A 10986-nucleotide genomic window follows, 5' to 3' on the forward strand; every position below is an offset into this window, starting at 1 on the left:
TTCTCCTTTCTGCTTAATTGTCATGGAAGCCATTTCCAAGCTAAAGATTAATTCAGCCAAGACAGAGGTGCTTTTGTGCAATTGAATGGAAAGTTTGTCTTTAAAACTTCAGGCTGACTAGGGATGCATTTGCATGGATATGTCAGGTGTCTGTATTGTATAACTAAGCGGGATTCAGTATTAACATTTTTCCTTCAGTCGACGTGGCTCAAGCCTAATGGAAGACGACGAGGAGCCAATTGTCGAAGATGTTATGATGTCATCAGAAGGGCGCATTGAGGATCTCAACGAAGGCATGGATTTCGACACCATGGACATAGATCTAGTAAGGAAAATAAGTTGCTTCAGGCTTACCTCAGTGCCAAAATGTGTCTTCAAGAGATGTGCTGTATTACTAAACAGCACAATTATTATTACACTATGTAACAAATTTTGAAAAGTGTTTTGAGAGTGTTATTTCCTGTTTAATTGTGCGATCCTTTGAAAGATGTTATTCTACTCCAGAAACTTTGTTTTTGTGGCAGCCACAAACTAGGTTGAATTGGTTGAAATTCTATGATGAGATATTAATTGCAAAACTGTGGCCTAATGTGCTATAGCAGGATGTCCCTGCCACAAAAACAAAGTTTAATAAACTTTTTATATGTTTTTATAATAGAACCATTGAGGAAATGACATGTATAAACCAGGAACAAAAATTGTGTTACATAGTTTATTATTATTATTATTATTATTATTATTATTATTATTATTATTATTACTACTATTACTACTACTACTATAAATACTGGTTTTGAATTGGGTGGAAAAATGGGTAGGCAATTTATTCTTGAACTAGCTAAATGGATAGTTCTCAAACATATTGTTTTGTTTAAATACAGAACTGTTTTATATGTTATTTTTGGGTCTTGGCCACACATAAAACATGTTGTTCTGATATGCAATTCCCAATAAATTTTGCATTTGATATATGGACCAAGGTACAAGCTTCTCATCTTCTGATATAATTTACAATCAATTAATATGTGTGCTAAATCAGAATGTAATGTGAACATATTTGGTTCCTCTTCTAGCCACCTTCAAAGAACAGGAGAGAAAGAACAGAACTAAAGCCGGATTTCTTTGATCCTGCATCAATCATGGACGAATCTGTAAGTCTGGTGATCTAAAATATTGGATTAGAATAGTAGATGGTCACAGCTTTAGTGTCTAGGTCAGGTGTTCTTTTGGCAAGTGTCAAAAAGTCTGCGTTCGGTGGTTCGTGAGTGAAACCACATGGAGGCAGCAGTGAGTCAGTTGTTCTACCAAAGTCTCATATGCTGGCTTTGCCTTTTGGTTTCAGTAAAAAAAACTAACCTTATATATAGTACAGACATGGGAAAACTTCGCCCTTCCCTCAAAATGTTTTGGATTTCAACTCTCACAATTCCTAACAGCCTCAGGCCCTTTTCGTTTTCCCCCTCAGCCGCTTAAGCTATTATAAATTTTGTATTCATAACAAGAAAAAGTACTTTTAGCTATCAATCTTTGGCACTGTTAACTGCTGTGGTCCCATATTATCAGTATTTATTTATCTATCGTGTCAGAAGCAAATTGAGAATACAGTTACTATGTATTTAAAAAACTAAACACAGTTTAAAACTTGGCATTGTGCTAAATTTCCTTTGACCAGAAGTTGGCCACTTGGAGTGCCTCTGTTGTTGCTGTGAGAAGATCCTCCACTGTGTCCATTTGTACATATGGCAGGGCTTAGGCTGCATTGTAGTCATAGAATCATAGAATCATAGAATAGTAGAGTTGGAAGAGACCTCAAGGGCCATCTAGTCCAACCCCCCGCTAAGAAGCAGGAAATCGCATTCAAAGCACCCCCGACAGATGGCCATCCAGCCTCTGCTTAAAAGCCTCCAAAGAAGGAGCCTCCACCACGGCCCGGGGGAGAGAGTTCCACTGCCGAACAGCCCTCACAGTGAGGAAGTTCTTCCTGATGTTCAGGTGGAATCTCCTTTCCTGTAGTTTGAAGCCATTGTTCCGTGTCCTAGTCTGCAGGGCAGCAGAAAATAAGCTTGCTCCCTCTTCCCTATGACTTCCCGTCAGTGGTCTGTGGTTTGCTCTTCTCCACAGTCGCATGTCGTGGACTCTGCTTTGTAGCCCAATTTTTTAAGGTTAGCTCTGCATCTCGTGGTACCAGAGCACATTCTGTTCAGCGCCTTCCAAGTTTTCTGTGTGCCCAGGAGGGAGTTTCCCATCCGGTCTCAGCCACTGATTGAGGTTCCTGGTTTTAGCCTGCCACTTTTGGACTCTCGCTTGCTGGGATGTTCCTGCAAGTATGTCTGTGGATCTTAGGAAGCTGTTTCTTGTTTTAAGTCATTGGCATGTTGGCTGATATCCAAACAGAGGATGAGCCAGAGATGTCATTGCCCTGGTCCTTTCATAACTGGCTGCTACCTCTCTGCAGATGTCAGGAGGTGCATCACCAGCTAAACAGTATAATTTCTCCAGCGCAGTAGGGTGTAGGCATCTTGTGGCAATGCAACATGTCTCATTAAAAGCCACATCCAGTGTTTTAATGTGGTGAGATGAGTTTCATACTGGGCTCTGGGCATGCATACTCAGCAGCAATCAAAGGAAATCTAGCATAATGCCAAGTTTATCTTAATGCATTATAACTGTATTGTGGTGAGATGTGTTTCATACACATAAGTTTCATTGGCTTTGACTCGGTCTGGATTAAGGTTTATGTACAAGGTTTTGTGGATGAATGGCTCAAGTATTTTGTATTATTTTAAATCTGTTTTTAATTGCTTATGTTTTATTCTTTTGTATTGTTGTATATTGGCATCGAATTCTGCCAGTTTTGTAATCCGCCCTGAGTCCCTTCAGGTGAGAAGGGCGGTATAGAAATGACGAAATAAATAATAATAAATACTGGGCATGTGTACTCAGCAGCAGTCCAAGGAAATTTAGCATAATGCCAGTTTTTAACTTTGTGATTTTTAAAATACATTATACAGTAGAGTCTCAGTTATCCAACTTCGCTTATCCAACAATCCGTATTATCCAACGCAGTTTGCCTTTTAGTATTCAATGTTTTTGTAGTCAATTTTTCAAGACATTGCAAAGTTTGGGTGCTAAATTCGTAAAGACGGTAATTATTACATAATGTTACTTTGTATTGAACTGCTTTTTCTGTCCATTTGTTGTAAAACATATTTTGGTGCTTAATTTGTAAAATCATTTAATTTGATGTTTAATAGGCTTTTCATTAATCCCTCCTTATTATCCAACATTTTCACTTATCCAACATTCTGCCGGCTCGTTTATGTTGGATAAGTGAGACTCTACTGTAGCTGTATTCTCAATTTGCTTCTGACACAATAAATAATTTCATCTTCGGCACTGTTAACTGCTGTGGTTCTGTATTATCAGTTATATAAGTCTGATAATACAGTAGAGTCTCACTTTTTCAACACTCACTTATCCAACGTTCTGGATTATCCAACACATTTTTGTAGTCGATGTTTTCAATAAATCGTGATATTTTGGTGCTAAATTCGTAAATACAGTAATTACTACATAGCATTAATGTGTAATGAACTACTTTTTCTGTGAAATGTGTTGTATAACATGATGTTTTGGTGCTTAATTTGTAAAATCATAACCTAATTTGATGTTTAATAGGCTTTTCCTTAATCCCTCCTTATTATCCAACATATCTGCCGGCCCGTTTATGTTGGATAAGTGAGACTCTACTGTATTTGTAAAGCTTATGAAAAAACATGTCACTGTTTCCTTAAATCTTTATACTTTTCCCTTTCTGTTCTAGGTTCTTGGAGTCTCGATGTTTTAATACCAGTCCGGCATATAACAACTCCGTGGTGAAGTCATTTTGGAAGAAGAGATTTTTAAAAAATAAAATTTGGGTAGATACAGTCAATATTCTGAACAGGACTTTTTTTCTCTAAGGAGAAGGTGTGCGTAAAAAATAAATAAAAGATCCAGTACATTGGTTGAAGGGGCAGTTTTGTTTGCCTAAAAACATATATAAAGGACAAGTAAACAACTTGAGGATAAGCTATAGTTTCTGTTGGGAAAACCAGTATTTTATTTATGTAATATTACTTTTCTTTTCCAAATCATAGTCAGTGCCGCCATTTTTTGGGATTCATAGCTGTTAGGGGGAGAGGCTTGAAGACCGTTTTCAAGCCCCGTCCTTTTTAATAATTATAATCCGTTGGATGTATTCGAATAACGACTTCTTCTTTAGACGATTGTGGAAATAACGAAACGGCTTAAATAACGTCATTTGTAGAATTAGGAGAGAAAACAAAAACCGAAAAGCATTTTTTTTTTTTTGGTGCGATACTGGTCAATCGCAATGTCGTTCCAGTTCTGATAATCACGGAAATTAATTACTTGCAAGCTGATTAGTTGACGTCTATTTTTAGGATCGTAAAAATAATAACGACGACACAAAACGTACCCATATTTACTTACTATGTATTCATACAGATATCCAGGAACCATGAACTGTTGTCAGAAAGCACTGAGGTCAGTCTCGCTTTTACCCATTTAACAACCCTGAGAGTTTGCTTGTCCTTTAAGATAAAAAACAAAAACAAAATGTAATGTTGTGAAATTCCTTCCAGTAGTGCCACTGTATTTTGTCTCCAAATAAAAGAAGCTTATTGTAGTATGTTTGCAGAAAAAAAAATCTCTAAACATAAAAAAAAACAAATAAATATACAGCTTATTAGAGTGTGGGAATAGGGGGTCTAAATTTTAAATAAAAAAGTATATATATATATAAATTGGTGCTGATTTTATAATTGCGCAGTTTGTTTAGTTTTTTCTTACTTTTAAAAAATTCCAACTTAAGAAAAAAAATTATGAGGTTTCAGAAATATATTGAAAGTTTAACAATGTTTAAAAAAAAATAATAGATTTGAGCGTGAGGATATTCATGCTTTAAACAAATGATTTTTAAATTTGTATTTTATATTGTTTTATCTATCTATCTGTCTTTGCAAGCAGTCTTCAGGTTAACGATGATAACTTCTAACAGGTTATACAGTACATTTTCCTCCTGTATGTAAATTAAATCGGATCATAGAAAAAAAAAAAACCCTTCCACGTCCCCCTCTCAAATGAAAGCTAAAGCTTTAAAACATCGCATTTTGTGACCTTTTTTTTGGGTTTGTTTTTCATGATTTAATCATTGTGAAACCAGGCGTGGGCGGACTTGGGCTGTTTTAAGTGTTTTGGACTGCAACTCCCATCATTCCTAACAGCCTCAGGCCCTTTCCTTTTGCCCCTCAGCCGCTTAAGCGGCTGAGGGGCAAAAGGAAAGGGCCTGAGGCTGTTAGGAATGATGGGAGTTGCAGTCCAAAACACTTAAAAAGAGCCCAACTTTGCAAAAACCTGTTCTAAACACACACGCATTTATTTCGACATCCACTCTGCAAGGCTTAGGCAGCTAGACATCACTTTTTTAAAAAAGGAAGCGTTAACTTATAATGTATATTTCTCTCTTTTTTTGTCAGTTGTCTCTTCGGTTCTCAAAGGTATTATATTATTATTTCTAATCATTCCATGCGCCTTAAAAAATACGCTTGCAATAGAAAGTTCCTCAAATGAACAAAACGTTTTTTTTTAAAAGCCTCTTCCTTCAACAATGAAAGAGTTGCTGTGAGTTTTCTGGGCGGTCTGGCTCTGTTCCAGAAGCATTCTCTCCTGACGTTTCGCCCACATCTACAGTAGGCATACTCGGAGGTTGTGAGGTGTTGGGAACTAGACAAGTGGGATTTATATAGCTGTGGAATGATGTCTTGTTTGTTGCAATTGGCCAGCTTGATCAGCATTGAATAGCCTTGCAGCTTCAAAGCCTGGCTGCTACCTGCCCAGGGGAATCCTTTGTCTGTTGGAAACTAGGCAAGTGGGGTTTATATACTTTTGGAATTATGTCCAGGGTGGGAGAAAGGAGTTTTGTCTGTTTGTTGTAATTGGCCAGTTTGATCAGCATTGAATAGCCTTGCAGCCTCAAAGCCTGGCTGCTTCCTGCCTGGGGGGGAATCCTTTGTCTGTTGGAAACTAGGCAAGTGGGGTTTATATATCTGTGGAATTAATGTCCAGTGTGGGATAAAGAAGTCTTGTCTGTTGGAGGCAAGTGTGAATGTTGCCATTGGCCAGCTTGATCAACATTGAATAGCCTTGCAGCTTCAAAGCATGGCTGCTTCCTGCCTGGGGGAATCCTTTGCTGGAAACTAAATAATAATAATAATAATAATAATAATAATAATAATAATAATAATAATAAATGTTAACCAATGTTGTTGTTGGGCTTGTCCCTTATGTGAGCCGCCCCGAGTCCCTTTGGGGAGATGGTGGCGAGATACAAAAACAAAGTTGTTGTTGTTATTGACACAACGACGTTGTATGACACAGCAAACAAGATAGATATGCTGGATTATTATTATCATTATTATTATTATTATTATTAATATTAATATAATAAAACTTTATTTATATTCTGCCCTATCTCCCCAAAGGGGACTCAGGGCAGATTCCAACATACAATGGTAAACATTTACTGCCTCCATAAAACAAACAAATACTAACATAAAATCCCAGGAAAAAAACCCATATATAAAAATAACATTAAGACCTAACATCAAATTGAGGACTAAACATCAGTATTTTAAACCTAAGCTCAATAACTTAAACTGCACGTAGTCAGGCAAAATTATATAATGACACAAAACGATGTGGTTTGGTCGTGTATTCTCAAATGATCATTGGTAACTGAGGTTTATATATCTGTGGAATAACATCCAGGTTGGGAGACAGAACTTTTGTTGGTTGGAAGCAAATGTGAATGTTGGAATTGGCCACCTTGATTAGCATTGAATGGCCTTGCAGCCATTGCTGTCCAAAATCAGGACAGTAAAAGAACAACACTCAAAAATGGGAATTCCGGAAAAGAAATGATGAGGGACAGCTAACACCTCCCAACAAAGGATTCCCCTAGGCAGGAAGCAGCCAGGCTTTGAAGCTGCAAGGCTATTCGATGCTAATCAAGGCGGCGAATTGCAACATTCAAGAGTTCTTTCTCCCACCCTGGGCATTATTCCACAGATATATAAACCCCACTTGCCAATGATCATCATTTGACTACACAACAAACCTACATTGTTTTGTGAATGATACTTGGCTGTTGTAAATTAATGTGAGTGTGCATTCGAGTGGGAGAAACAACTCTTGTCCAACATACAAGAGTTCTTTCTCCCACCCTGGACGTTATTCCACAGATATATAAACCCCACTGTGGAAGGTCCAGGGTGGGAAACAATCATGGCTAGCTAACACCTCCCAACAAAGGATTCCCCAGGGCAGGAAGCAGCCAGGCTTTGAAGCTGCAAGGCTATTCGATGCTAATCAAGGTAGTGAATTGCAACATTCACACTTGTCTCCAACAGACAAGAGTCCTTTCTCCCACCCTGGACATAATTCCACAGATATATAAACCCCACTTGCCAATGATCATCATTTGACTACATAACAAACCCACATCGTTTTGTGAATGATACTTGGCTGTTCTAAATTAATGTGAGTATGCATTCGAGTGGGAGAAACAACTCTTGTCCAACATACAAGAGTTCTTTCTCCCACCCTGGGCATTATTCCACAGATATATAAACCCCACTTGCCAATGATCATCATTTGACTACATAACAAACCCACATCGTTTTGTGAACGATACTTGGCTGTTGTAAATTAATGTGAATATGCATTCGAGTGGGAGAAAGAACTCTTGTCCAACATACAAGAGTTCTTTCTCCCACCCTGGACCTTATTCCACAGATATATAAACCCCACTATGGAAGGTCCAGGGTGGGAAACTATCATGGCTAGCTAACACCTCCTAACAAAGGATTCCCCCAGGCAGGAAGCAGCCAGGCTTTGAAGTCAAGAGTTTTCATTCCACAGACATATATAAACCCACTTTCCTAGTTTCCAACAGACCTCACAACCTCTGAGGATGCCTGCCATTGGTGTGGGCGAAGTGTCAGGAGAGAATGCTTCTGGAACATGGCCAGACAGACCAGAAAACTCACAGCAACCCAGTGATTCCGGCCATGAAAGCCTTCAACAAAGCCAACAAACCTTGGGCTGTGGTAGCCATAAACCACGCGTTCTCTATAGAATCATGAAAACAACAAAATTATATTTTGGGGGGAAAAAACCGTGGGTTTGCCCAACAAGAGAGCCTGATCTGCCTCTAAGCTCCGTTTTGCATTGAGAGTCATGTCTGAAAATACTGCCTATTCTCTATCATTTCCCTCCTTCCTTTGACGCCACTGCATTTAAATAGAACTGCTGAGAGGACTGTATATATGATTTTAAACTTAAGTTGATCTCCCCGCTCCCCTTTTGACTCTTTGAAAGGAGTGTTTTCTTTGTGGAAAAGCAGTTCTTACAGCCTTTATGTTTTCAGACTAAAAACAAACAAACAAACAAACAACGACGTTTTATATATTTACCTTTAACCTGTCGTCCTCCACATTCTATTTGTCCTAATTGTACTGTTTTCTGATTTGTATTTATGTCTTGAGACAAGTAACTTTTTGAATAAAAATAAACCTACAGTATGTTGTAAGTTTGATCTTTTTGAATCAAAAGGGTAGAGGAAGAAAAAAAAATCTTAAAAAAAAGAGTGTGAATGGTGCAAAATGTTATGTTTATAAGAAGAAGAAAAATTAAAAAAAGCTTTTTCCATGTCTCTTTTAAGTGTTTGTCTCAGACTTGGGATAATGTATGGAAAACTGCACTGTTTTATATTTGTAATAAATTGTACAAGTTTTTAAAATGTGAATAAAGCACTAATTGGGTTAATAATTTAAAGTAGAGATGTGATGCGATCATGATTGGTCTTAAGTATTTCTTCAGTCGGGGATGATGTGTTTGCCACTTTCCTTCCGCTGAAATGATCTATGCGTTTTATCAGCAAAAAATATCTGAAAATCAGTCTCCAAAATGTGCACAGTTCGCTTGCTGATTTGTGGGAAGTCCAAACAAGCACCATAAAGGTATACAAACAATATATTATTATTGGGTTGCTGTGAGTTTTCCAGGGTGTATAGCCATGTTCCAGAAGCATTCTCTCCTGACATTTCATCCACATCTATGGCAGGCATCCTCGGGTTGTGAGGACTGTTGGAAACTTGGCAATTGGGGTTATATACTTGTGGAAGATTCTTGTCTGTTGGAGGCAAGTGTGAATGTTGCCGTTGGTCAGCTTGATTAGCACTGAATAGCCTTCCAGCGTCAAAGCCTGGCTGCTTCCTGCCTAGGGGAATCCTTTGTTGGGAGGTTTTAGCTGGCTCTCATTGTTTCCTGTCTGGAATTCCCCTGTTTTCTGAGTGTTGCTCTTTGTTTACTGTCCTGATTTTAGAGTTTTTTAATACTGGTAGTCAGATTTTTTCATTTTCATGGTTTCCTCCTTTCTGTAGAAACTGCCATTAAAATCCACAAACATGTGAATATATGTACAGTAGAATCTCACTTATCCAACATCTGTTTATCCACCATTCTGGATTATCCAATGCAGTTTGCCTCCCACCCCGATCCACAGCTGTTTCTCTAGACAGCAAGGATTGAACTTTTTATGGTTTTAATTTCCAACAATGTTGCTACTGTAAATTCATTTTATGCAATTCTATCTTTATTTGTAGTCAATTTGTTAGCAGCCAATGTTTTTGTAGTCAGTGTTTTCAATATACAGTAGAGTCCCACTTACCCAACCTTCGCTTATCCAATGTTCTGTATTATCTAATGCAGTTTGCCTTCTAGTAATCAGTTTTTGTAGTCAATATTTTCAATACATTGCAATGTTTTGTTGCTAAATTCATGAATACAATAATTACTACATAACGTTACCGTGTATTGAACTGCTTTTTCTGTGTATTTGTAAAACATGATGTTTTGGTGCTTAATTTGTAAAATCATAATGTAATTTGACGTTTAAAAGGCTTTTCCTTAATCCCTCCTTATTATCCAACATTGCCGGATAAGTGAGACTCTACTGTATATGGATATATGTATCATGTCAGAAGCGAATTGAGAATATACTGCTTCTGGTGTGAGGGAATTGGTCGTCTACAGAGATGTTGCCCAGGGGATGCCCAGATATGATACCATCCTCTGGGAGACTTCTCTCCTTTCTCTGCATGGAAGCTGGGGCTGACAGATGGGTGCTCACCCTGTCTCTTGGATTCAAATCGCCAACGTTCAGGTCAGCAGTTAAGCCAGCACAAGGGTTTAACCCAGGGGTCCCCAAACTAAGGCCCGGGGGCCGGATGCAGCCCATCGAAGCCATTATCCGGCCCCCATGGCACAAAGGCAGAAGGGAGTTGGGCTAAATGACCCAAGGGGTCTCTTCTTCTCTTCCAGCCCTTATTATTATTATTATTATTATTATTATTATTATTATTATTATTATTATTATTAACATTGAGGCTGGGTGGCCATCTGTCAGGGGTGCTTTGCTTGTGCTTTTGGTGCCAGAAGCAGAAGGGGGTTGGACTCAATGGCCCTAGGGGTCTCTTCCAACCCTCTTTATTATTATTATTATTATTATTATTATTATTATTATTATTATTATTATTATTGTATGACACAGCAAACAAGATAGACATGCTGGATTTCGTATCACAAAATCACAAGTCGAACACTTCCCAAGTGTCTAGGACTGTGTGATGTATTTTCAGATGATGTGCGCAGATCCCAGTCGGGTGGCCTTTTGCAGTTGGCAGATCGTGATTTTGTCCATGTCTATTGTTTCCAAATGCCGGCTGAAATCTTTTGGCACGGCACCCAATGTGCCCATCACCACCGGGACCACCTGCTCTGGTTTCTGCCAGAGTCTTTGAAGTTCAGTCTTGAGGTCCTGAGAGCGGCTGAGTTTTTCCTGTTGTTTTTCATCAATGCGAC

The 10986-nt window shown here is 38.4% G+C and overlaps 1 protein-coding gene across 2 annotated transcripts in view; it reads left to right on the forward strand.

The window, feature by feature from the left end:
- Positions 1-8898, forward strand: part of stag2 (STAG2 cohesin complex component) — a 41063-nt gene extending 32165 nt beyond the window's left edge. For both annotated transcript variants that reach the window (XM_062963698.1, XM_062963699.1), the window contains exons 32-34: positions 199-325; positions 1074-1151; positions 3824-8898. In XM_062963698.1, the coding sequence (XP_062819768.1) occupies positions 199-325; positions 1074-1151; positions 3824-3847 (229 nt within the window). In that variant the 3' untranslated portion in view covers positions 3848-8898. The remainder of the gene's footprint in view (positions 1-198; positions 326-1073; positions 1152-3823) is intronic.
- The last annotated feature ends 2088 nt before the right edge of the window (positions 8899-10986 follow it).

This window comes from Anolis carolinensis, unplaced genomic scaffold, assembly GCF_035594765.1.
Source record: "Anolis carolinensis isolate JA03-04 unplaced genomic scaffold, rAnoCar3.1.pri scaffold_12, whole genome shotgun sequence".
Taxonomy (NCBI): domain Eukaryota; kingdom Metazoa; phylum Chordata; class Lepidosauria; order Squamata; family Dactyloidae; genus Anolis; species Anolis carolinensis.